Source organism: Schistocerca nitens, chromosome 8, assembly GCF_023898315.1.
Source record: "Schistocerca nitens isolate TAMUIC-IGC-003100 chromosome 8, iqSchNite1.1, whole genome shotgun sequence".
NCBI classification, from domain to species: Eukaryota; Metazoa; Arthropoda; class Insecta; order Orthoptera; family Acrididae; genus Schistocerca; species Schistocerca nitens.
In genome coordinates, this window is record NC_064621.1 from 285,814,379 (window position 1) to 285,842,098 (window position 27,720).

Below are 27,720 nucleotides of genomic sequence, written 5' to 3' on the forward strand. Positions count from 1 at the left end.
TCCATTCCTTTTACGAGCAGAATCAATTGTCTGTCTGTGATAAGTAACCTAGACTTGTAAATACAATGTTAAATTTTCCACAAATGAAATAATTGCAAACAATGAGAGAATGTCATAGAGTACACTCATATCTGTTTCAGTGTTCTGTGTTCATGAAGAAAAAGTATTTGTGTGCCTCAGATATGTCAGTCTGTTTGCTTATTTAAGCATTGTTCCTGTTGATGAGATGACCAAGGTTTTGGAACTACATTTTTGCACTTATTGTGTATTTATTTCCCATCACATGGCATCTTTAAGAACAAACTCCAATGCATCATCTTTCTTAGGTTTTTGTCAGTCATCTGGAGCCTGCTGATCTCTTGGAAGAAATAAAATCATGTGCGAATAATTTTCTTTCAAGAATAAGTAATGATGACAGCAGGTCTGCAGCAACATTGGAAGCAACTGCAAAACTTCTTTCTTGTGTGGTTCCCTTTTCACCACCATCAAAGAAAAATGTTTTTGAAGAACTGGCAAGGCAGCATGTTCAAGATGGCGTCTTCTCATCTTCTCTCCCAACAGTTTTTAAATTGATGTGGCACCTGAAAACACATGACACACGCCTGTGTGATGCCTTTTGGAATAAAATGCTCCAAGATTTAGAAAACTCTGAAGCAGAAAGGGAAGGCTCCCAGTTGCTGAGAACTGCATATAGGTATTTATATATTTGAATGTTACCTGAAATTTTGTGTGTGTAAGTGAATGCTATCATTGTGTCTTTATTTTGCAGGTACATACATTTCAGTAACAGTCTTGGTGGAAAGTATAGGCATTTTGAGTTTGAAAGAAGCTTGCTTCAGTGGCTACTGCATGAAATGGAAAATGGTCTGTCTGGTATAATTCCATCAAAATTTGCAATGATAGCAGCATTTTTGTTAGCTTTTGGAAACACTTTCCAAGGAGAAGTTATTGATGAGGTTTTTATTGCAAGAGTAGTTGACAGATTGGTTGAAATGGCACCACAGTTTACTTCAGTTGACAGCTTGAATATATCTAGAGGATTTCAGCGTGGAGTAGAAATGTGTTATAAGAAGGGTGCTCATAAAATTTTGTTAACTCAGTATGCAAAAGTTAATTCTGTACTTAATACTTGTGCTCAGAGACATTTGAGTGAGAAAAACTTGGACATTGTAACTATTAATGTGATAGGAAGAGCATTTGTTAATCCCAGAAGCAGCTCGCAGACTGATATTTTTGAACACATCATTGATGGGTATGTTTTCAGTTTATTATTGAGCTGCTACCATTCACAACATAGAAATAAAATTTAAGATTTAGTGACTTTTCATTATTGTACTTCATTCACATTCAGAAAAATTGTTATGTATAAGGGACTATTAAAAATTTCAGTTCATAGTACAGCCCAGAATCAATGAGCCAATCAGGCACAATCTCAATGAGCACTGACACAATCATCCCACCGACACACCAGGTTGAAGATACCTGTTTGACAAAACAGTGTGTCCTGCTGCAGGAAGAAGTCTGTAAGTGCCAGCTGCACATGCCTATCTGCCAGGAATCGTCAGCCTAAGGGCTTTTTTACCAGACCAAAGGCATGATAATTACTTGAGGAAAGATCAGGACTATATGATGGTTGCTCGAGTCTCTTCCACTTGAGTTGGCATAACTTGTGATCTACAACATTTGCGATATGGGGACGTGCATTATCATGTAGCAACCAGCACGGAACTTGGTGCATCATTCCACAGTGGGGGTTTTCGACAGGCTTGCTGCCACACACATGTTCTTCATTCTCTGACAGATGTCTGTCAGTGTTTGTCTTTTGGCAGTCAGAAAAAAGAATATCTGCATGTTGGTCCTGTTTGGACGCATTTGGTAATAACATTGGCATAGTTCACATTTCCACATTTACCACACATACTGTAGAAAGACATGAATCCCACACTAAACCTGTTGGTGCTTATACCTGCATTGAAGTCACGCTACTTTGCATGTGCAGCTCCCTGAAACAGAAAAATTTTTGATTGTCCCTTATATTTAATTGTGTGCAGTAATTTAGTAATAAGTTGTTTAGAATAAGGTACTTTAAAAGATGATCATTATAGAATTTGAAGAGGATAGCATTTTAAAATAACTGAAAACAGACTGTATGAATATTTAATCTGTAACTTTTGGGGTTGCTGCACTGATTACTGTTAGTTCCATTGGCTTTTAATATCTAGCTGTTGGAGAGTTGATAGGAAGGGTTTGCATGCAAAGGATGACTCTGGAACACCTGGAACAGTTTCACCCAGACTTGGAATATATATGGCTTTCAGTATATATATATATATATATATATATATATATATATATATATATATATATATATATATATATATAAATCCTGTAGGATTAGGATATGTGTGCACTTGGTTTACAATCTAGGAAAAAGTACTTTGGGTTTAAGACACCACTAGCTCAGCTAAGAGTTGCGATGGGGAGGGAAGGAAACTAATCAGAAACCATAGAATTTGATGTTGTTAAGCTGCTTGATGACGGGTCCAATGATGTATGAATTCAATGATGTTTCACCCTAGGGGATGTGGTGGCATGGAAAGATGGTGATGTAAAAATAATAAAGGACACTGTCACTTTTGAATCCATGGTATTCAGGTTTGCTAGTGTTATTGGTGACACACCTAATGACAATTGACCCAAAGGAGTGGGTGAGGGCATGGGCTGACCTTATTTATCTTCAGGAGGTGAAGTGGCAAGCACTGCTGATAGACATTTAAAAGTAGGAAAAAAAACCATTCATATCTTTCATAAATGTTAATTCTTTCCTTAAGGAAGAAAAGAGGGATAGAGTGGGAAAGGTTGGAAAATGGGAACAGACCACTCAGACTCGTGATTGAGGAGGGCCCCCCACGTGCAGTGACACAGAGGTGAAGAGCAAGGGATAGGAAATATTAGAAGATCAAAGATAGTACATTGGTAAGCACCATGCTGGCTCCAGCTTAGAGATGTGGATCTCGGAATATTGAATTCGCTAATGATTTCCAAAACGGAATATCCATGTGTCTAGCTCCAACTACCTTTCCATGTTCAAAGTATGTTACTTCCCATTGTGTAGCCATAATCACATCAGGAACCTTTCCGTATGAATCACCTGAGTACAATGACAGCTCGTCCAATGCAGTGCCCTTTTATGCCTTGTATAAGTGATTCTATAGCCCTCTGTGTATGTATATATTGCTATCCCATGACTTGTCATCTCAGTGTACAGTCTCCAGTTGATTCATGGAATTTTGTTGTTGGATGTATTTTATAATGAAATCCAGGTGTTTCAAGTCTTGTTGTGGCTTGCTTCTGTTTCCTACATTATCTGGTCCAGCTCTCATCCATCATGGCTGGTGTGCTGTAGAGTTCAACGTCTATCTCCCTCTTCATCTGCTTCATAATGTCAGTCAGTTTCAGATAGGGTCCTATGGAACATAGCAAGTCTTGTAATCTGATGTTCTCTTTAAAATAAATCTCTTTAATAAGTTCATATGTAAGGGAAGATGTTTTTTCCAGTCCTAGGATCCATTTCTTGAACACTGTCTCAACTTCTTGTATTGTTTTCAAAATTTCTGATCTTATGTATTTTCCATATGATCTCTGTTCCATATGGTGCCACTGCCACTTTTTATACTGTTATCACTGTGCTTGTCGATAGATTGGTTATGTTCGTGATATTGTATGATCCCTAGATAGCAGCAGGACAAAATGCAGTGTCTGGTGGCTGTGGTGGAGGTGTGGGGGGGGGGGGGGGGATGATTGGACAAGGAGGGGACAAGATAAACAGAAAAGATCAGCAGGTGTGTTAGCAGCGAGCAGGTCACAGTAAGGGTGAGGGGACATGAAGTGAGAGGAGGTCATAGGACAGAGGAGTCGGAAACTATTGGATGTAGGGTGTGGGGCTGCAGGTTATCGTAGGTTGAGACTGGGATAATTTTGGGAGCAGAGAATGTTTTGGGATAGTTTAGTGGTGATCATTTGTCCTGGTGGTCATCTTGTTGATAATCTCACCGATATAAAAAAAAACTGCAAAGAGTGCAGCAGAGCTGGATATGACATGGCTTCTTTCACAGGTGGCCCTGCCTGTGATGGGATAGGATAAGCCAGTGACAGGACTGGAAGTGCTTGGTGGGTGGATTGGTCAGGTCTCGCACCTGGATGTTCCACAGGTATATTATCCCTGAGGCTAGGGTTTGGGAGTGAGAGTGCCACAGCGATAAACTAGGGTATTCTGGAGGTTGGGTGGGCAACAGAATACCACTTCAGGAAGGGTTGGAAGCATCTTGAGAAGGATGGGGTTCAGCTGTTCCAGTCCTTAGTGGTAATGGGTGACAAATGTGTTGCTGCTTTGTAGCAGGTTGGTCAGGGTGGTGGGAGGATTGGAGGTGCATGGGAATGGCACGGGAAACCTATTCACGGACTAGGTCTGGGGGCAGTGCCTGCCTATGAAGAACTTGTGAGACCTTCAGAACACTTAGAAGGGAATTATTGTCGTTGCAGATTTGCGTTCCCCAGGAGGCCAGGCTGCACTGGAGGGATTTTTTTGTGTGGAAGGAATGCAGCTAGCGAAGTGGAGGTATCGTTGGTGGTTGGTGGGTGTAACGGGGATAGAGGTATGGATGGAGCCATCAGAGAGGAGAAGGTGACATGCTGGACTGAGGAGGACCAGGTGAAGCGGATGGGAGAGGTGGTGTGGTTGTGAAGGAATTACGGTATGGTGTCATGACCCTGAGTCCAGATCGTGAAGATATCATCAATGAGCCTGAACCATACCAGGGGTTTTGGGTTTTGAGAGGCTAGGAAGGTTTCTTCTAGGTGACCCATAAACAGATTGGTTTTGGGGGGGGGGGGGGGCTAAGCAGGTGCCCATAGCTGTGCCGTGGATTTGTTTATATACCTTCCCTTCAAAGAAGAAGTAGCTGTGTGTCAGGATAAAGTTAGTAATGTGTATGAGGAATTAGGTGGTGGGTTTTGAGTCTCAAGGACGTTGGGAGGGATAGTGTTCAGTAGTGGCAAGACCATGGGCATGAGGGATGGTGGTGTGCAGGGAAGTGATTTCAGTAGCTGCTTCACAACCTGGGCTCTCTGCATCCTTCCATCTACCACCAGCTTATCTGAAATTCTGCAAATTGGAATTATCATTATAACACATTTTCTGTTCCCAAAATTATGCTGGCTTCAACCTATAATAACCTACTGCCCCACAACCTACATCCAACAGTTTCTGCCTCCTCTGTCCTATCACCTCCTGTTTCACATCCTCTCACTCTCGTTGTGCTCTGTTCTCTGCCAACTTACCTACTCCTCTTTTCCTCTCCCTGTTATCTCACCCACCCACTGTCCCTCCTATCCCACCGCCTCTTGATGCTGTGCCTAGTGGCTTTGTCCAGCTGACATGCTCTGCCAGAGACTGCTCTTCTCTCTTCCCCCCTCCCTCCTGCCTGTACCCTGCTATCCCTCCCCCTTCCCCAACACAAACGGGGTTGATGCTTTCATCCAACTCAAGAGTTGCACTCTAGCCACAGAGGCTGGAGATAGTGGTCATATGTGTGTGAGGTATCTCACTTGTGTGTATGTGTGTTGTTTTCTTTTCTTCTCTGAAGAATGTTTTGGCCAAAAGCTCAGTGTGTAACAATCTTTTCATTGTGCCTCTCTGCAACTCAACAGTCATCTTAACAAAGTAGCAATCTATCTGTTTCATTATATTGTTAATATTCCAACCTGGACTTTCCATTATATGAATTTTATATATTCTAGTAATGAAACTATAGGTCTTGATTGTGAGCAACCTTAATCTTATCGCAAATCATAAAGAGCATGAAACTTCCTGGCAGATTAAAACTGTGTGCCGGACTGAGACTCGAACTCGGGACCTTTGCCTTTCGCGGGCTAGTGCTCTTCCAACTGAGCTACCCAAGCACGACTCACGACCCGTCCTTACAGCTGTAATTCCACCAGTACCTCGTCCGGAAGTTTCATATCAGCGCACACTCCGCTGCAGAGTGAAAATTTCATTCTGTATAAAGGACATCATTGTAAAAGAATAAGCATCTAGTTCTACACTAGTCCACTTATCTTCTCCAGCTAGTCAAATATGTAATGTAAAACTTGGCTTCCCAAATGTCATTCTTTCTGTGCTCTTGTACTCATTGTAGTGAATGCCCTTTACCTGGGCTTGAATTCTCATGCAGAAAAAATCTACTTTTAACATGATTAAAGAATATGGTTTGCAGATACGGCACAGTAAGGGCCATGTAACTACTGTGGTGTAGCTATGAAAGTATGTTTCTCATATTGAAATAAATAACTGAATGTTTAGGATTAATTTTGCAAGTAGAGGGCAATTTATCAGCATTATAAGCCACATTGAAAAATGAGAGGGTTTGTTGAACACCACTCATTGCAGATGTACTTAGAAATTATCACTGGAATTAAGTATCTAGACTTCAGTATTAACCATTCATAACATATCTAAGAAAAAATATCACATTGGTGACTATCATTTAAAACTGAAAAGATTTTTCTGTTCAGTTAGTGCAGCATAAAACTATGCTTTTACTGCTGTTATTACAATGTATGTTGAACATTATGTTTGTAAACACACCTATTTATTAAAAAAATACTTCCAGATACGAAAAATGTAATGATCCACTATCATCAAGGATAATACGAGATGCAGTATGGAACTTTCGCAGCTTCGACTACTTGGCACCTACAACAGTTGACAGAATGGTGGACTATATTACACATAATAAGGCACATGTACTTGCTGAAACTGCAGAAAAATTGCTCACCCTTTGTTATGTGCATGGCTATACACCCACAGGTGCAGGTTCTTTTTTTTCTGCAATGATAGATCTTATTCTCAGGTATGTATATGTCATCAGCATTTTTTGTTATTTTGATTTTGAACTACTGTTAATACCTTATATTTATATTTCTTTTTAGGGACAGAGATTTCATGGTTAGTCTAGCAGTCATTCGTTCATCTCTTGCTCTCTGCTTTTACAACAGTTTGCCAAAGGCTTTAATTCATTATATTTTCACTGTTGACTTTCTGGAGCGGATCGAAGCAGAGTTGTCACAGTGCTATTCGAAGGTAAGTACTTATGTGTCCTTTTGTAATGCAGTTTTGACATTTTATTTACCTGTGCCATAAATACCTGTTGAATTGCTTTGAGATCCTGTGCATCATCACAGATTATTGTTCATTTCAAAGAACTAACAACTTCTACTGTATATAACAAGACATATGCCTTTTGAATATTAATTCAGTAATAAAAATTTGTCTAGGTTTCAGAAATGTCAGTGGCAACACTGCTACGATATACTCTCCCTCACAAGAGAACTATTGCCTCACCAACCACCTGTGGCTGTGCCATTGTGTTTTATATTCAGTACACATGATTTTGGCAGCTCTCACTCTCTCAAGTGCAAATGTTTATGCATCATTTCCATGGCTCAATAGAGTTCACTCTTTTATGGCTACATGCATTCAAGTAAACTGTCAATTATTCCATTCATATCCTCCACCCAGATATTTCTGTACAACAATAGCTTGTAATATGTTTTGTTATGACTTCACAACAAATGATTTTTGTGACATTTATAACCAATGGTGACAGTCAGGGAAAGTAGTTATGTTCTAAATAAATGGTTTAATTAAGGCTATTTGGGGAAAAAAGGAATTATGTGTACAGTTTACAGTATTTGATCTATTATAGTTGCGAATGACTCATACCTGAATAGTTTACTAGTAAGAGCATTGCTCTGGAAAAAGCAGGAGTCAGGATTTGAGTTTTGATCTTGTTCAGTTTTAGTCTGTTAACAAGTTTCACAATAGCCCATTGTTGCTATAGGTCACATTGTGATAAATTCATATAGGGGTTATAAATGCCTACTAACAGTTCGTAACCAGAATTAACTTACTTCACTTATTGGCTCCGGATTGAATAAATTTTCAAAATGGGTGTCCCAATTTTCATTCCTGCCTCCCATTTTGCACAGTACCTGTTGACATTAATGGTCAGAAGTTTTCTTTTCTTACATATCAGAAATAATCATCACATTACTGTGTAAAGTGTTCAACATATATGTAGTGTATCTGGTGTTAAAGTATTTTCTCATAATGAAGACAAACTTATTAAGCAGGATATCACTCCTTTTCGTGGGTTAGCTTCGGCCTCCTTAAAGGAAATTGCAAAATTGTTCATTGGAAAATGAATTGCTTGCCATAGGTCATTATTCACTAACTGTGTTGTCCTGACAACTTACAGGAATGCAACTTGGTGATATCTTTGACAACCATCAATATTGTGACAAGTGCTCACAGTGTCCTGTTCAAGGCACAGATTCATTAACAGCACACTATATAGGAAATTTAAATCATTAGTATGTGGGACATCTGCAGGAAGACAACACACACATTGTAAACAAGTTGTGCCATCACACAATCAAGATGATCGAAGTCAAAAGTTACTGATAGTGGATGTTAATTACCAATGGGTGTGGTAACATTAACTCTGTCCCTGTGTTTTTTCAGGGAGAGAGCAGGATTCCAAGCAGAATTCGAGCATAAACCTCAAGTCTATCTGTAAGGCCACTTGCTAATTTCATCTCACTGCTTCCTTAATAATCTCCATGTTGTTATATTCCATAGGATGACCGGTGCGAGGTCGTGTTCTACAATAGTAGATTTACTCTATCGTTGTAAGTGTGTGTGATGCCTTTTCTTGTTTCATTGGTCCTCTGTGGTCTTGATTGTCTGACCAATGTATGACATGCCACATCTGCAAGGGATTTAGTAGACACCCACATTATGCAGACCAAGATCCTACTTCTCAGACCTGTAAAAGGAGCCTAATATTAGATGGTGGTTTAAAAACACATTTCATGCCACATTTCCACAGAGTTGGAAATGTTATTCATGTAAGACAAAAAGGCCTTAGACTTTAGTGCTACTTCATTATATTCATCACTCATTCATGGTTGATTGATGTAATGCGTGTCTGATATGTCCTTCATTATAACCATTCTGGCAAAAGGCGATTTGAAGTGACAAACTTTCAGGATCTGAGGTGATGTGGGCCCTCTGTGCCAGGATACAAAGCATCCCTTCCCACTGAGCTGGTTGGTGACAGCTATCAGCCTGAAGATACAAATCAGTGTGATCTGGCTTCCTACAAAGGGCACACCTCAACATACCATCAGCCTTCCTCCAGGGCAACACTTCAAGGGAGGGAAGGCAGCCATCCTTTTCCATCTCCACATGAAAGGAATATTTGGATGGATTGAATTCAGACATTCTAAAAAGACAATGAAATTTTCACTTCAGTGAGACCAAATAATGAAAGTACCATGTACATATCAGAGAAAAAATGTACAGGTTTCAATGCCACTGATGCTGTGCTACATACTTCACCTTTTGCCAGATTTGTTGTAGTGAAAGACAGATCAGATCACATTGCACTGTTGACCAGCTGTAAATCAGGTGAGTGTGAAATACTGTAGTAGATCTAAGTCTATGGTCTTTTTGCCTACAGTAGGATTTGTTGTATTATGTGGAAAAATGGCATGAAGTGTGTTTTTTGACCACCATCTAAGATTAGGTCCCCTTTAGGGTAAGTAAAGGATGATCTTGGTTTGTGTAAGGGAGTGTCTACTGTATCCCTTGCAGTTGTTGCATGTCATTCATTGGTCAGACCATCAGGACTGTGGAGGACTGGTGTACTAAGCATAAGTTTTACAAGTGCCCACAGCAGCTGAGCAAATCTGCTGTTGTAGAACATTACTTTGGCACCTGGAGTACAGTATTTTTGGGCTAGAAGTATACAAAAACACTTGTTTATATTTATTACCTGTTTAGGTTTATAACTTTATCTGTCCAACACTTTACACTGGAGCTCAAACATTTTTATGCATGTTGGTGCAGTTCAGTACGGGCACTGCTTGTAATGTAAAAGATATCAATATGGTACTCTACTTTTTGTCGTTAAGAATGGCAGTGTACATCTTTTGTCTCAAATCTACAAAATCTTGAACCTTTGTTCTGTAAACAATGTCCTTGATAAAGCCTCATGCACTGAAATCAAGTTAAGTCAGATCCTCCTTAGCCAAACAACAGAGGGACAGGGTTAATGCTACTGCCTTTCTGTTGGTAACTAATTTTCACTAGTGTAGTGATAACTTTGGGCTTAGTTACCTTTTGCTGTGTGGAGGTGCTAGTTTATGGCAGATGTGTTGTCTACCTGCATATGCCCCACATACTGAGATTTGGGTTATCTCTGTCATTAAATTTGTGCCTTGAAAATGATGAGATGTGCACGTGCCAAAATATTGCCAGTTTCTGAAGGCATCACCTGGCTGCATTCCCATAAGTTATTTAAATATTTTATACGTTTTTGTGTCAGTCTTGTTATTGCAAATCAAATTGGGTGATTGTTAACACCATGTAAAAGAAGAAAAATTCATCCACATTCTTTTATTTATTTGTCCACATACAGAGCAAAGTAACTTGTCAGTATTTCCTGTGTGTTTTCCATTGTTGAATGAAAAGGTTGATTGGCACTAATTATGCTGTAGTTGAGTTTATAATATGCAACGAATCAGTTATGGATCGTTATTTAAGAATTTTGTTAATTTCTATTAATATTCCTTGAAGATGATACATTCTACATTTACAGTTGGTGATTCTGCTGAATTGCAGGATACTTATCCTGTCCGTGTTCGTCATAATTTGATGGAGCTTAACCGTGCAGTTTGTTTGGATTATCCTGATGCTGATGTACCTTGGTTTCATAAAAAATACTGCCAGGAACTTGCTGTTTCAGGTGAGTTTGGCAGTTTGTTTACTCAACAAAAAAAATTTTAATACTTGCCCTTTCTTGGCAAATATCTATGATGAAATCTACTCAGGATATCAGTCACATAGCAGTGCCATCTCAGAGCAACATTTCCGTGAGTTTCCTACATGATATCCTAAAACAAAATCACCTGGAAATAACGTAGGAAACTGACTGAAATATTGCTTCAAGCCAATGTTGAGTTTTGGCTGATATCCCAAAATTTGGCCAAATAAGCATAGTAAAAACTTAATTACATGACGTTTATGCTGCAACATTATTCTAATTTACACTCCAACTACATGCATATACATTTGTATGTCATCCCAGTCACACCATTTCGCTTACATATCACTCACTGTTTCATGAAATACACTTTTTCCTTGGCAAAGTTTGCTTCAGCAGTCTTCTGTCTACTTGCTGCTGATGTTGTTATTGAAGAAGTTGTAGAATTACAGGATGTATTGAGCAATACAGAAAACATGTAGGAGACATAAAATCCTGATTGCATCTTGTATAACTTCCCTTTGGGGGGAAAACAATGTTAAGAAAAAAAAAGAAGATTTTCATTACACTGATGTTTCATTCGTGAGTGTCAGTTTTACTTTTACTCTGTTTTGACAGGTAATAACACTCAAAAACATTACACGGAAACTCAAGGAAAAGGAGGGAAATTTGTGGTCAAAGTAAAAAAAAAGAAAAAAAAATGAAAAATAAGGCATACAGAAAGTTGATGGGCACAAGAGAGAAACATGAAAGAGTGTAAAAAAGGTAACAACAGGAGAGACAAACAAGTTGATGTGAGGCCCATGGTGCTAATCAGGCTCATGATTGGAATTGGGGTCCATGTCATGCATAACACAATGAAGACCTATGGTTTTTGTACAAGTGTGCTGGTACATGAGCTATAATTAGAATACCAGCTGATTTTAATTACAAGTACAATCGCAGCCCTACTTCAGGGCTTCCTTTGCAGCATGTGCGAATGTGTATGCCCACGTGAGACTGAAAATAAGTGTTCAGCAGTTCTTCTCAGTATAACAGTGACTGCTTCTTCACTGGTCTATCCTCTCATGACACTGATTGACCATGACTCAGTCATTCTATCCACTTAGCCAAGATACTAATCAAATTTAAACTTGGATTGAACCTTTCAGAATCATCTGATATGTGCATTTAGTAGACTTTCAGTCTGTATGCTATCTACATTAACTCATGATTTATTCATGTTGCTGCATGTTTCATTAACAGTGTTGTATAAATGTCCACTTATGGATCCCATTTGGATTATTAAAACACAAGATACAATGCAGAGCTGGCTTCCATTTACAGATCTCCGGAGCATTAGAACCACCCAATAGATCTATTCGATGACTCAGAAAGCTAACAAGCAAAAATATGAGGGGTTCAGAGCACAAGTGGCATAACTCCACCTATGGGTTTTGAGTAATAGGAACATTCATTAAGAAGTGTATAAACAATTATTAATGTTAATAATTTATTTGTGTTGATAAATACAGGATAATATGCACAAAAGTCTCTCTAAATTTATTAACAAAAGAGAATATCATACAGGAAATGTGTAGGAAATGACTTGTTAAACAAAAAAGAAAGGAGTTACTTAGTTTGTGCACTGAACACTTTTGTCAGTCATCCACTTAACTGTACCTTGTGTGGATACAGGTTCATTGTATCTGATCCTGGGAATCTGAACGTCAAGTACGTGTCTCCGTAGGCAAGTTCTCGAAGAATGCATGATACACAGGAGGAATAAATTTTAGAAGATCAAGCACATCCTTCTTGTTGGTTGTCACAGTCCATCTGGTCTTGTAAAGTCTTCCTTGTGTCACTGATGCAAGGTTCTGGAGAGGTGTGCCTAATGTATGCTTATGAAAGTCCACCTCATGAAATTCTTCACTGTGATGGAAACTTGATTTAAACCTCATGGACAATGGCACTGCCTGTTCTAATTACATCCATGTGACTTGCTGCCCATTTAATGGATTCCTGTCAGTAGCCCCTTTCCTGATCAATGTGCTGCCTAGCTGCTTCTTTGTTGACACAAAGTCGTCATTCTTCATTATGCGAACAATGAAAGGCTTTTTCTTTTTACACCCTTGGATAATATCTACGCAGTCACCAGCTGAGTAAATATATTGTTTTTTGCGACTGGCTAATTCAATCAGACCAAAGTGTGCATCATTGGGCAGGTAGCTATGGGCAGGTATCATACATTTGTTGTTTATTACTTCCACTTTCATGTCTGCATCTTGTACTAATTTCATCAAGGAACCACACATGTTACAATTATACTTATGTGGATATGGTGTGTGTTCTTGTGGACATGTCCGAAAGAACAGACACCATACCCATATAAGTATATAGTTCTGGCTACACTGGCCATGACCTTCTTCTTCTGTGCAGATGCACACATATTCCCCGAACTCTTACGGGACTTGGTCAGAATGTCTTCCATGAGTAACGAGTGTGTTGGGGTATGAATGTAGTGTGTGGACATACAAGGTGAGAATGTGGGTCTCGTGGGAGGTGTGTGCGAGATGGTCCCTGCAGTCGCGCTATCCTCTGTGCTCTCGGTGGCTCAGATGGATAGAGCGTCTGCCATGTAAGCAGGAGATCCCGGGTTCGAGTCCCAGTTGGGGCAAACATTTTCACCTGTCCCCGTTGATATATATCTATGCCCTTTAGCAACTGAAGGTATTAATATAATTCTAATTTTGTTACAATTATGGCTCTGCCTTGTACATGAATCAGAATATGCAGTTATTACTTTGTATGTATGGCATCCCAGATTATACACATATAAATTTCTCTTATAGTAGGCAATAGATGTCAGCAGCGTTGGAAAGGGCAGTGCCTTTTGTAAATCAAATGCAAACATATAGTGGTCACCAGATACTGTGTTTCTGTCTTGTTTCATCGACTCTTCAGCCTGTGCTAAGTGTTCGTCCTTCTTGTTTTGCAGCCTATGTCTCTTTTGTAGATTGTCCTCAGTAGCAATCTTCGACTATAGTTCATCACACGTTGTACAAGTATCTTTGGATGGAGGCTTGAAGTGTAGATTAAATTTTGAACTGGAAACATGATAGTAATATTTTGCTTTCACCAGTTCTTTGCCAGTGTTCCTACACCATTGAATATAGAGTTCATACATTTTTCTCACTGTGAGGTCTTGGCTGAGATATTGTTGATCAGGATTATCCTTTCTGGTATAATGGCTCTGGTATGATGGAACCAACTTGATATGTTCTTGAACGCTACTGTCGTCTATTTTATTTCCAGGTGTTTTTCTTCCTCGTGAATCAGTCACAGCAAACACTTTTTCCTTTCCTAAACAGCTGTATAATTTCCCTTCATTTATTTGCAGTGTCCTTAAGAAGTATTTTTTGCACACCTGTAAACTGTTATTTCCTACCCTAAGAAAATATTTGTATATGATAGCTTTTGGAGAACAAAATCCACCCTTCAACCATTTTATTTGTACTGAATTTGACTGAACAAGTCGCCATATATACACATTCTGTTTGGAGTAGTCTGCTAATTTCTAAAAATTTTCGAATATTTCTTTCCTCTTACTACTTGCCTCAATTTTTGCATTACGTTCCCTCCTGCAGTTACACTCCTCATCCTCAAATATCTTTTCTGGAACGATCTTACCAATATGAGATATATACGATTGTCCGCTGTTCCTGTTGTTCTTATGGATGTTCCGTTTCCATGCATTGAGAGTTCGCATCCTTTCATATCGCTGGCCAGAGTGGCTGAGTAGCTCTAGGTGCTACAGTCTGGAACTGCGCGACCGCTACGGTCGCAGGTTCGAATCCTGCCTCGGGCATGGATGTGTGTGATGTCCTTAGGTTAGTTAGGTTTAAGTAGTTCTAAGTTCTTGGGGACTGATGACCTCAGAAGTTAAGTCCCATAGTGCTCAGGGCCATTTGAACCTTTTATATCCCCTATGCACTTCCTCAGAATCTAAAAGTATGATAAATAAAGTTACGTCAAATACTGTAGTTCCGTGCTACAATGCAGTTATTGTATGTTCACAGTATACACAACACGTAATTGTTATAAATTGCACTTCTGTTCAGGTTATATGTAATGGTAAAATGCAGCACCCATTGACAGGTTAGGTTAGAAACAGTATCTTATTTATTTTTGCTACATATAGAATATTATTAATTATTATTGGTGTGACTTACCTGTCATAGTATCATTCATAGGAATGTTTTCCTCACTGCCTGGTGGATATTCTGAACAGCACTCCATAAGATGGTCACTACAAGAACCTTTACATTCCATCTTCTACTGACGTACGTACGTTGTGCTCTGAACAAAGTCGGGAAACGGTTAAAGCACTAACACAGTGCTGCACTCTGTGCAAAGATGATGAAACCTCAGAGTTATGTACGTGTAGCTCTGAACTGTAAATGTCTCTCTGTTAACGAATATCTCTGTAACTTGTTTTCAACGAAAAGTGCAGTTACGTCACTTGTGCTCTGAACCCCTCATATATGTCATGTTGTTGCAGTTGATGCTTTTGTATGAGTGTAAGAAGTTATACAATTTATAAATAAAACAGATTAAATCATATTAATGTGAATGAAATTCTTAGGACAAATGTGTGAGGAAATATGAGAATATCAATTATCCTGTTATAAAAGTAAATAAAAATTTTATGGATCCCCCTATAAAAGTAAGCTGTGATCTGAAATAAATAATGTAATATTATTGAGAAAGATCTTCTCATCAAGTGGCAGAAGAATGACCACTGTCTCGTGTGTGTGAGCTGCATTTGTATAAATGTGTGTATCCTTTTCATAATATCGTAAATTTAAAAACAAGTTTTTTTTACAGGCAACAGCCAGTTTTTAAATAGAAATTCATCTATGGAATAGAATGCATTGTCCAAGATAAATTAAGTTATGTTAAATTTAAACCTTGCTTAGCTACCTGTCGTACATTCTATGTTATTGAGGAAATGATCAAAATTTTTGATGTTGCATATTAAACTCCTCCCTGACCCACTGACAGCTGTAATAATGGGTAATAAAGGTCATTTTTACAAGTGTTGTAGGTGTAGACATCACTGCTCTTCTCACATTGTGATGGATTATTTAAGACGAGTTTCATTAGCGAATACATGAATTGAATTGTGACAGTGCAGTGAAAATATGTAACTTCATGAAGAGACACTAACATGACAAGTGTGAGTGAACACCACGTATTATTCTTACTGCTTGCTTTTATACAATCAGTATTTTTTTTCTGAGTGGTGAGTTACCATAGAAGATTATCCTGCAAGACCTTATTGTATGGATATACGCAAAATTTGCTAGGAGGTTGATTCATTTGTTTTGAAGTAGCAATTATACAAAGAGCAAAAGTAGTTTAACTTAAGTGTTTGAGAAGCTCAGTAATATTCTTCTTCCAGTTAAAAGTTTTCGTCAGTATGTACACCCAAACATTTTGAGCATTTTATCCTGTTGACTGACTCCTGTTCATATGCTCCACCAATTGTTGGTATAACTCTCTTTCTTATATGAAATTGAATATTGTGTGCGTGGTGTTCTTTTTTTTTTTCCTCAAAATTTAGGAAGAGTCCATTTTCAAATAAACACTTGATAATTCTTTGAAAAACATCATTAACAATTTCTTCAGCTGCTTTCTCTGCAATGGAATTTATTATAATGCTAGTATTGTCTGCAAAATGTACCAGTTCTTCTTCTGAATGTTAAGTGGAAGGTTGTTCACAAGTTACACAATCAAACACCTGGAAAAGATTACAAAAAATAACAACTCATGATATTTTGATATTTAAAGCATGTAATATTTGGTGAGTAGGGCAACCTCTCTGAAATCCAAACTGTGATATGCTGAGTAAATTGTTTCCTCTCAAATATGAGGCCATTAATTAAATTTCTGATTACTATGGAAAAAGACGTCAGTAAGCAAATTAAATGATAATTATTTAGGTCTTTCTTGTACCTTTGTTGCAAAGATATAATGTAATTGGATAGATAAAAAAGTCTAACCACAAAGCAGTGGTAGGAGAAAACATATGTGAAGGTTAGGTAAGTGTGCAAGCTTTCAGAGCCGGTGGCTCCTTCTTCAAGCAGGAGGGTTGAAGAGGAAGGAAGAGGGATGAAGGAAAATGACTAAAAAGGTTTAGAAAATGGGAAGAGTTCAGAAAAATCGCCCAGAACTCTGGATTCAGGGAGACTTACTGGACAAGATAAGGAGGAAAGACTTATTGTTGAGTACTGACTGGAATGGGATTTGAAATCCAGAGAGTTACAAGTGGAAGATAGGGTAAGAGGCAAACAGAGAGTACTGGCGAAATGTTGTGTAAAAGTTAATAATAGCAGAAGGCTAAGTGTATTGCATATGATAGAGGTTGAGGACGGAAATATAGACAGGTCAGAAAATAAAATATATAAAAAACTAAAAGGGAGTGAAGGAAGGAATAGTTATTAAGAAGAAATGCCAAGACTGGAGAAATTGCCCCAAATTAAGGCAAGGTGGGTGGTGAGAACCAAGGACATGATGTACTGCCATTACCTATTACCTGTGTAGTTCTGAGAAACTAGTGTCTGGAAGAAGAACATAGATGGCACTTGTAGAGCATGCTGTGCAACAGGAAATTGTGTGTGACCAGTATACACCCTCTTGGTAACGGTTGGTGGTAGCAATACCAATGAAGAAGGCCAAAAAATGTTTATATAACACCTGTACATGATGTGTCATTTCACAGGTGGCTCTTCCTTTCATAGTATATGCTTTGTCAGTTACAGGACTGGCATAGGTGGTGGCAGAAGGTTTCATAGGGAAAGTCTTTACAGCAGGGATTGTCACAAGTTTAGGAGCCGTAGGGTTGGGAAATGGATGTAGAATGAGCATGGAGTCTAACCAGTGTATTGCAGAGATTGGGTAGGGGGGCATGGATGCCATAAAGCTATTTTAGGTGGGAAAAATGTCGGGTAGAATGGACCTCATTTCAGGGCATGATTTTAGGAGGTCATAGCCTTGTTGAAGTAGCTGATTAATACGTTCAAGACCAAACAAATACTGAGTGACAAGAAATGTACTCTTAAGCTGTTTTTTGGTGGGATGAACAGTACCAAGATGGGATGTGATTAACCATTAAATCTGCTTTCAATCGAGGCTGGTGGGGTAATTACTTCCAGTGAGGGCTGAAGTGAAAATAGTAGTGCATTGCTGTAAAGAGACTGCATCTGAACAAATACTATTCCCTTGAATGCCAAAGCATTGTAGGAGGCAATGTTTGATATGGAAAGGATTGCAACTGTCAAAATATAGGTGCTGTTGTTTGTTAGTAGGTTTAATTTGAACAGAGGTGCGTAGCTGACCCTCGGTGAGGATGAGGTCAACATTGAGGAAATTGGCAAGGGCTTCAGAATAGAAACATGTAAAATTTGATTGGGAGAATGTATTTAGAGATTCCAAAACTTTAGCTGGTGACCTCACCATGAGTTCATATGGCAAAGATGTCATCAGTGCATCTAAACCAAACCATGGGTTGAAGGATTATGGATCCCAGGTAAGCCCCCTACAAGTGGACCATGAAAAGGTTGTCATAGAAGGGAACCATCCTGGTTGCCATGGGGGGAACCTTGATTTGTTTGCATGCCTTGCCCTCAAAGATACACTAGTTGCTGATAAGTATAAAATCGATTAAGATGAGCACGTAGGATGTCATAGGTTTGCAGTCAGTGAGCATTGTTCGAGGTAATGTTCAGCAGCAGATAGATGATGTATCTGGGGGTGTTGGTATAGAGGAAGGTGGCATCAAAGGCGACAAGCAAGATGTGGACATCCTGTCAACAACGAGGTCATTAGAGATGAGAACCAGCTCGGATTAGGGAGGATTGGGAAGGAAATCAGTCATGCTCTTTCAAAAGAACCATTTGCCTGAAACGATTTAGGGAAATCACAGAAAACCTAAATCAGGATGGCCCAGAGACAGGTTTGAACCGTCGTTCGCCTGAATGCGAGTCCAGTGTGCCAACCACTGCGCCACCTCACTCAGTAAGCAAGATGTGTGATGGGAGTAGGACAGGCACAGTTTTCAGAAGATCTAGGAAATGCAGCAACTAAGGGACACTCTGGGTGGTGACTGGGTTTGTGGATCATAGGAAGAAGGTAAAAGGTGAGTTGTGTAGTTAAATAAAAAACACACAAACACACACACACAAATTTCAAGCTTTCGCAACCCAATGTTGCTTCATCAGGAAAGAGGGAAGGAGAGGGAAAGATGAAAGGATGTGGGTTTTAAGGGAGAGGGTAAGGAGTCATTCCAATCCTGGGAGCAGGAAGACCTACCTTAGGGGCAAAAAAGGACAGGTTTACACTCGCACACACACACATATACAGACACGGATGGATATGTGTGTGTGTGTGTGTGCGCGAGTGTATACCTGTCCTTTTTTCCCCCTAAGGTAGGTCTTTCCACTCCCGGGATTGGAATGACTCCGTACCCTCTCCCTTAAAACCCACATCCTTTCATCTTTCCCTCTCCTTCCCTCTTTCCTGATGAAGCAACCTTGGGTTGCGAAAGCTTGAAATTTGTGTGTTTTTTATTGTGTGTATATACCAGCGCTTTCTCGTTCGGTAAGTCACAGCATCTTTGTTTTTTATATATAATTTTCCCACGTGGAATTCTTCCTTTGACAGGGGCCTGAGGTTTTAAGGTGGGACTGTAGGCCAGTTTGTATCACAGGGATAGGATCTTGATGGCCGGTGCTGTACATAGAGTTGTCAGACAGCTAGCACAGACCCTTGCTTACATACTCCGGTCAATTACCACAGTGTTAGATCCCTTGTCCACTAGGAGGATAATGATGGAGTAGTTAGATTTAGGGAAAGAATAGCCTGGTGTTGTGCATAGGACAGGTTAGCGACATCAGAATGAGATTTTCACTCTTTAGCAGAGTGTGCGCTGATATGAAACTTCCTGGCGGATTAAAACTGTGTGCCGGACCGAGACTCGAACTCGGAACCTTTGCCTTTTGCAGGTAAGTGCTCTGCCATCTGAGCTGCCCAAGCACGCCTGACACCCCGTCCTCACAGCTTCAATTCTGCCAGTACCTCGCCTCCTGCCTTCCAAACTTCACATAAGCTCTCCCGCAAACTTGCCCGTGAAAGGCAGAGGTCCCGAGTTCAAGTCTCAGTCCGGCACACAGTTTTAATCTGCCAGGAAGTTTCATATTAGGGACATGTACGTACCCAAGAGAGGATTGTGAAGCAGTGCCTTATTAGGGATTCTTGGAATGCTTGTTAGGGATGATTTTGAGGTAGTGGTGGTGAATCATTTTGAGATCAAGCTCAGAACTTTTCAAGGCAGAGTTCAGTGCCCGCTGCTGAACATTATCTGATTGTAAACCTATGATTCCTTCAAGCTCACCTTAATCAACTTTATACTTAACAAAAACTATTATACTTTTGAAGGGCAGACATACAAACAAATAAGAGGCACAGCCATGGAAACCCGGATGGCCACTGCCTATGACAACCTTTCTTGGGTCACTAGTAGGGGGCTTTCCTGGGATCTATAAGCCTTCAGCCCATGGTTTAGTGTAGATACATTGTGATATCTTTGCCACATGGACTGATGGTGAGGCTGACCTGTTAAAAATTTTCTGGATTTGTATATACATTCTCCCAATCAAATCTCATGTGGTTTTTTTACTCAGGATCCCATGGCACTTTTGTTAACGTTGACCCTCATAGAGGGTCAGCTACACACTTCTGTTCACATTAAACGTACTAACAAACAACAATGCTTACATTCTGACTGCTGCAGTCTTTTCCATGTCGGATGTTGCCTCCTATACAGCTTTGGTATTTGAGGCAAGTGTATTTGTTCAGATGCAGACTCTTCACAGCAACATACCACTATTTCCACATCAGCCTTCACTGAATGTAATTACTCCTCCAGCCTAGTTCAAAAGCAGATTTCCCGGGCTGTCACATCCAATCCTGGTACTGCTCATCTCACCAGAAACAACTTAAGAGCAATCTCTTATCACTCAGTATTTTTCAGGTCATGCATGTATAAACCAGCCACTTTGACAACGCTATGACTTCCTGAAATAGTGCCCTGAAATGAGGTTCATTTTGCCCACCTAGAATAGTTTTATTGCATCCCTTGCCTCTCAATCCATGGCATCCCTCCCACAATCTCCACAATACCCTGGTAAGACCCTGTGCTCCATTTCCTTATGCTCCATTTCCCTACCCTACGGCCTCTAAAACTGTGACAATCCCCGCTGTAAGATTTTCCCTGTGCATCCTCCCATCTATACCAATCCTGTAATTGGCAAAGCATATACTGTCAAATAGAGAGCCACCTGTGAAATGACACATCATGTACAGTTGTTATACAAACACTGTTGGGCATTTTACACTGGTATGACTACCACAAATTTATCAGAAGGTAAATACTGGCCAAATGCAATTTCCTGTTGCAGTTCATGCTCTAAAAACTGGCAGTTATGACTATGGTGCCTGTTTCACCACATTTACCATCTGGAATATTATCCCAGACACCAGTTTCTCAGAACTCCGCAGGTGGGAATTGGCGTTACAACATATCTTTGCTTTTTGCCACCCACCTAGCCTTAATTTATGGTAATTTCTCTGGTCTCAATATTTCTTCTCAGTAACTATTCCTGTCTTCACTCCCTTTCAGTTTTCTATGTATTTTATTTTCTGACCTGTCTATGTTTGCCCGCCCTCAACCTATACCGTATCCATATAAGTATATAGTTCTGGCAATACCTGTCATGACCTCCTTCTTCTGTGTGGATGCACACATATTCCCTGAACTATTACGGGACTTGGTAAGAATGTCTTCCACGAGTAATGAGTGTGTTGGGGTGGGACACTATGAATGTAGTGTGTGGACATATAAGGTGAGAATGTGGATCTCGCGGGAGGCATGCGCGAGATAGTCCCTGGAGCCGCACTATCCTCTCTGCCCTCTGTGGCTCAGATGGATAGAGCATCTGCCATGTAAGCAGGAGACCCCGGGTTCGACTCCCAGTCGTGACACACATTTCCACCTGTCCCGTTGATATATATCAATGCCTGTCAGCAGCTGAAGGTATTAATATAATTCTGATTTCTTTCTATACGGCTGCAGGTCATCAATAGTGTCTATTCTTTTGGACATGTCTGAAAGAACAGACACCATTTCAATATAAGTATATAGTTCTGACAATACCGGCCATTACCTTATTCTTCTGTGCGAATGCACACATATTCCCTGAACGCTTACAGGACTTGGTAAGGATATCTTCCAAAAGCCGGCCGGAGTGGCCGTGCGGTTCTAGGCGCTACAGTCTGTAACCGAGCGACCGATACGGTCGCAGGTTCAAATCCTGCCTCGGGCATGGATGTGTGTGATGTCCTTAGGTTAGTTAGGTTTAATTAGTTCTAAGTTCTAGGCAACTGATGACCTCAGAAGTTAAGTCGCATAGTGCTCAGAGCCATTTGAACCATCTTCCAAAAGTAATGAGTGTGTTGGGGTGGGACACTACGAATGTAGTGTGTGGACATACAAGGTGAGAATGTGGGTCTCGCGGGAGACATGCACAAGATAGTCCCTGCAGTCACGCTATCCTTTGTGTACTCGGTGGCTCATATGGATAGAGCATCTGCCATGTAAGCAGGAGATCCCAGGTTCGAGTCCCGGTCGGGGCACACATTTTCACCTGTCCCTGTTGATATATATCAACGCCTATCAGCATCTGAAGGTATTAATATAAGTTTAATATACCACGTACAGTGCACTTCACTTTCTGCTGTTATGAAGTCTTTTATGGTGTTTTGTCTGTATGCTCTGTCTTGCTTATTATCCTGTGTTCCACCTGTAAGCTCTCAGGTTTTCAAATCTCAGCCGGTGCTGTCCACCAGCCGCAATCCTCACTACAGTTTGATGCATGGGTCGATGTGGGTGATGCTTGGACACTCTATAATAGTCACACAGGAACATCAAATAGAGCACCGAGAGCTAAGGATCACTCACTGGGCATCTAGCCAGAGGTCACTGGCCCCCATCCGATTATGAGCGACTTGGGTGCAGCATGTCTCTTCCTGTAGACTGACTATTTAAGCCAACCCAGGGACCACAGCAGACAGTTCCCGTCGGCAAGAGCTGCCCGAGTTACGTGCTGACTGCTTGCAGTCCATCACTTAAGCTCTCATTTGTATGCCATCGGAGAAGACTGTGTCATGCCGATAAGTTATGCTTCTTAACGGGCAACAGTTCTTTGAGTGGAAGGAAGAGGAATGAAGAATCCCAGAGCAATCAGTCTTTCTGTCTTATCCTGTTTGCTAAGTCTCTCCTGACTCGGGATTCTGTGTTACTTTTCAGAACTCTCCTCGTTTCTTATAAATCTTGCCAGTCCTTTTCCTTCATCCCTCTCTTCCTTGTCCTTGAACCTATCTGCCAGAAGAAGGAGCCACTGGCTCCGAAAGCTTGCACATTTACTTAACCTCTGTACTTGTTTTCTCCTGCTGCTGCTTGGTGAATAGATTGTTTTATAAGTACAATTACATTATGTTTTCAAAAAATAATTACTTTCTTGTAAAGAGGCCCCCAATGGCATATTTTAATCTGTCTCGAAAAATTTCATTGCCAGTGATGCAAGATATGTATCACTAAGGACATTACTTATTAAGTTAGAACAACATTCCAGAATTCTGTTTGAAATTCCATAACACCTTATGAGCTTTTGTTCTTTAGAATTTTTATAAATATGTTAACTTCAGTGATGGATATTGGTTTACTTCTAGTTGCTTAAAGTTTAGTGGAATGACATTTTTAATATATTCTCTTGCTTCTTTAACTGGACTCTTAAATCCTGTTTTTGCTGCTACATTTGGAAACTGTTTGTTAAAAGTTCACACAGCTTGTGAATTATTAGTCACAACATTTAGTGTAATTGTTGTGGCATCTCGTACATTGACTGGCTGTCCTGTCTCCCATTTGACAGTATCCCATGTAGTTTTAATCTTACTTTCTGCTTTATTAATTTCTGTCAGGAACATACATACTTCTTGATGTTTCAGTGACTTTCCTTAAAATATTACACATTTTTTTTGTAGTATGCAAGTTATGTTGGGTCTTGACTTATTCTGACCTTTAAACAAATTTCCCTCTACCTCTTACATGAGATTTTAGTTATTTGAATTATCCATAGCTTACTTATGTTTTTTAATGGATTTTCTGGCTAACTTTTTAGGAAAGCCAACTTTCAGGACCCAACAAAAAATTTAATTTGGAGTTTGACATGAGCATTTCTTTCACTATATTCCTTATCCCACATAACTCATTTTAAATCACTCTTAAAACAATGTATCCTGTTCTCATTAACATGCCTCACTGCTTTATATTCTCTATGATGCTACTGTATATTGCTTATTTCCATTACTAATTGCATCATGATCAGATGCTCCATTAACGAATGGGCACATATTAATTGTTTCAGTCTGAGCACTGTAGACAAAAATGTTATCAGAGCCCTACTATTTCGTTGCCCACAAGTCAAAAAAGTTATTACCGAAATTAGATTGAAACACCCAAGTAATTACTCCTGTCCATTTTTCTGTCCCTATCTTTTAAGAAATCTACATTGAAATCTCCAGAAACCACTAAGTGTTTCATCTTGTCTGACAGGTAGCTCAATTATGCATTATTTTAATCAACATACTTATTTTCCTCTGCTTTGTTCACTCTGAGCAGAGTATAGATGATTTCTACAGTCTCTTTGTTAACGGATTTCTCCAGTGTGTCAGTCACTGTTGATATTTATTTTCCCCACAATTTTATGATCTTTGAGTTGGTACTAATAAATTTTTGCAGGAATGATGTTTTGAGGCAGGATAGCTATGTGCTGTTATAATGTTGTTACTTCATTACTTTTTTCCAGAACCAAAACTGAAGTCTGTTTTCCAGCAGGATGTGCTGAAGCATCTCATCACAGTTGTGGGTGGAAAACAGTTTATAGAATCAGATGTGTTTTCACCATATTCATATAAAATTGGTAAGCTGTGCTTCTTAATGTTCTGTGAAAACCTCTGTATTTTCAGTTCCTTAAGCATTTGTGTAAATGATTGTGTGTTCACATGGACAGAAAAAACTTTTCAGTAGAGAATAATTTTCCATTGTGGTTGTACACACAAAGTAACCCAAAAGTGAAAAATCTTCACATTGTGCTTCTTTAGATTATCCCACTGTATTTATTGACAGAATAGTTAGCAGTTGTACTGTCAGTACTTGGTATACTATGGGCACAATATTTTGGTGAACAATGCTGTCACCATCACCACTTATTGGTAGTGACAGGGCTGCTTCCCAAAATATTGTGCACATTGGACACCAAGTACTGACAATACACCTGAGGAATGTATGCTTTTAATGACAACAAGGAGTGATGAAGTGTGTAGAGTGGGACTATGCCAGTCTTCTTGTAACAACATTAGTTAGTTATTGCGAACTTAAGTTCATTTACAATGTTGGTGTGGAGAGCTAGTCTATCAAATAAATTATTATTGGATACAAAGAACTAAAAATGAAACCTTTAAAAATGATGGAGTTCATAATATTATGATGTCATGTATCAGATTTCATGTTGCCGCTAGATATTGATAACATTTGACTTTCAGTTATAATGAATATTAATATTATTTAGTCACCTGTTTCAGATTTCTTGTTGCTGTTGGATGCTGAAAACAATCCTGTCAACACCAAATTCATCTCAGATCATCAAATATCAAAGTAAGTAGAAACACTTTCAATAAATTGCCTTTTTTATGAAATTCACTGTGAAAGAAGTAGGACTGATATTGTCTTACTTCCAATAAACATACGTGATAGCAACATAATCTGTTGTTGCAAGTTTGTCAGAAGCTGTTCAAAGGTCTCCAGTGAAGAATACAAATAAGGGTTTTAATAATTTGCCATCTTTCATGGTATATATTTTGGCAGCCTTATGATTGACACAAGATAATCCTGTATAGTACTTCTTCTATTCCCAATAGTAACATTATTGTGTAATCCTTAGTATGTAAACATCTCCTATTGCTAGCTTTCTTTTGTTTTGCTTACTCATTTTGGTCTTGAAAGCAGTGCTGTCAAATGCAGATCTAACATTTACGTTGTTCAATTTTCTGAATCCGTTATTTTGCTGCAGATGTGGTGGACTGGGAAAACACAGAGAAGAGTGCTTTATAGAGATAATGCTGAACACATTTTGTGAATGTTCCCTTTCCTATTGCTCTTTAATTATGTAATGGAGATTATAGATAGACAAAAGAGACCAACTAGTCCAGTAACCGTTAGCTCATGAATTCACATGAAGTACTTGCAGTTTTGGACTCAAGATTTGTTTTAATAATTAGACATGATATTTTGAATAAAAAATAATTATTCAGTTGCTGTACCCAATTATTAAGTGTGATTACTATTTTCAGAATTGCCGTTTTGTTGCTGAGAGAAGATGCATTCAGTGGAGAGCGGTTGAAGGGGCCCCAGCAGATGAAGCAACGACACCTTGAGATGTTGGGCTATCGTGTGGTTGGCATTGCAGCACGATTGTGGCAGTCAATGTTCATGGCAGAGCCAGAGGCTAAAGCTAGATTCCTAGAAGATTGTATCTTTCAGAAACAACCTACTAAACAGTCTGAATTATACATCAAATAAAGAAACATTGCCTGTTTTTATTCATTCTCTAATTTGGGGGGGAGCAGAGTACAAATATTCTATTACTTTATGTCTCAATAATTATTACATTACCTCACCATGAGATGAGTAGAGTGTTTCAGGGAGTGCATTTCTTGTGTGAAGTTGCAAGACTCTTCATCTGAAAAGCAGCATCCTAAAATGAGAGAGAAATGAGGATGTATACTGAGGTAACGAAAGTCATGGGGTAGCGATATGCACATACACATTTGGCAGTAGTATTATGTACACAAGATATAAAAGGGCAGTGCATGGGCGGAGCTGTCATTCATACTCGTGTGATTCATGTGACATATAGCACATTCCATTTCGGAAATCATTAGGGAACTCAATATTCTGAGATACACTGTCTCAAGAGTGTGCTGATAATATCAAATTTCAGGTATTACCTCTCACCACGGACAATGCAGTGGCCAACGTCGTTCACTTAATGACTGAGAGCAGCAGCATTTCTGTAGAGTTGTCAGTGCTAACAGAGAAGAAACTCTGTGTGAAGTAACTGCAGAAACCAAAGTGGGACATATGATGAACACATCTGTTAGGGTATTGTGATGTTATTTAGCATCAGTGGGCTAGGGCAGCAGATGACTGATGCAAATGCCTTTGCTAATAGCATGACATCCCCTGCAGCACCTCTCCTGGTCTTGTGACCCTGTCAGTGGCACCCTGGACAGCTGGAAAACCATGGGCAGTTCAGATGAGTCCCAATTTCAGTTTGTAAGAGCTGATGGTCAGGTTTGCGTCTGATGCAGACCCAATTTGACAACAAGGTTCTGGGTAAGCTGGTGGTGGCTCCATAATGGTGTGGGCTGCATTTACATGGTTGGTCCTCTGATCCAACTCAACCAATCATTGATGGAGTTTGGCTACTTGAAGATGATTTTCAGCCACTCGTGGAATTTTTTCCCAAATAGCTACAGGGAAACTGGTATTTTACATTTTCGTGTGATCCGGATTTAATAAACATAAAATTGAGGATAATGCAGAATTGAGGAAAATGTTAATACCACCAAAATATGAGCAAAAATATATGTAATAAGCATACATGATTAAAAA

At 39.5% G+C, this 27,720-nt stretch overlaps 1 protein-coding gene across 3 annotated transcripts in view; it reads left to right on the forward strand.

Moving 5' to 3' along the window:
• The window catches only part of LOC126198422 (FAST kinase domain-containing protein 1, mitochondrial), a 41,059-nt gene extending 14,414 nt beyond the window's left edge, over positions 1-26,645 (forward strand). The window contains exons 3-10 of one of the 3 annotated variants that reach the window (XM_049934724.1): positions 327-694; positions 770-1,252; positions 6,672-6,911; positions 6,991-7,141; positions 10,748-10,871; positions 24,854-24,967; positions 25,629-25,701; positions 26,397-26,645. In XM_049934724.1, coding sequence (XP_049790681.1) covers positions 327-694; positions 770-1,252; positions 6,672-6,911; positions 6,991-7,141; positions 10,748-10,871; positions 24,854-24,967; positions 25,629-25,701; positions 26,397-26,625 — 1,782 coding nt within the window. In that variant the 3' untranslated portion in view covers positions 26,626-26,645. Of the gene's footprint in view, positions 1-326; positions 695-769; positions 1,253-6,671; positions 6,912-6,990; positions 7,142-10,724; positions 10,872-24,853; positions 24,968-25,628; positions 25,702-26,396 lie in introns of those variants that run through there. The other 2 variants (XM_049934726.1, XR_007540072.1) reach the window with 2 other exon arrangements.
• Positions 26,646-27,720: the final 1,075 nt, after the last annotated feature.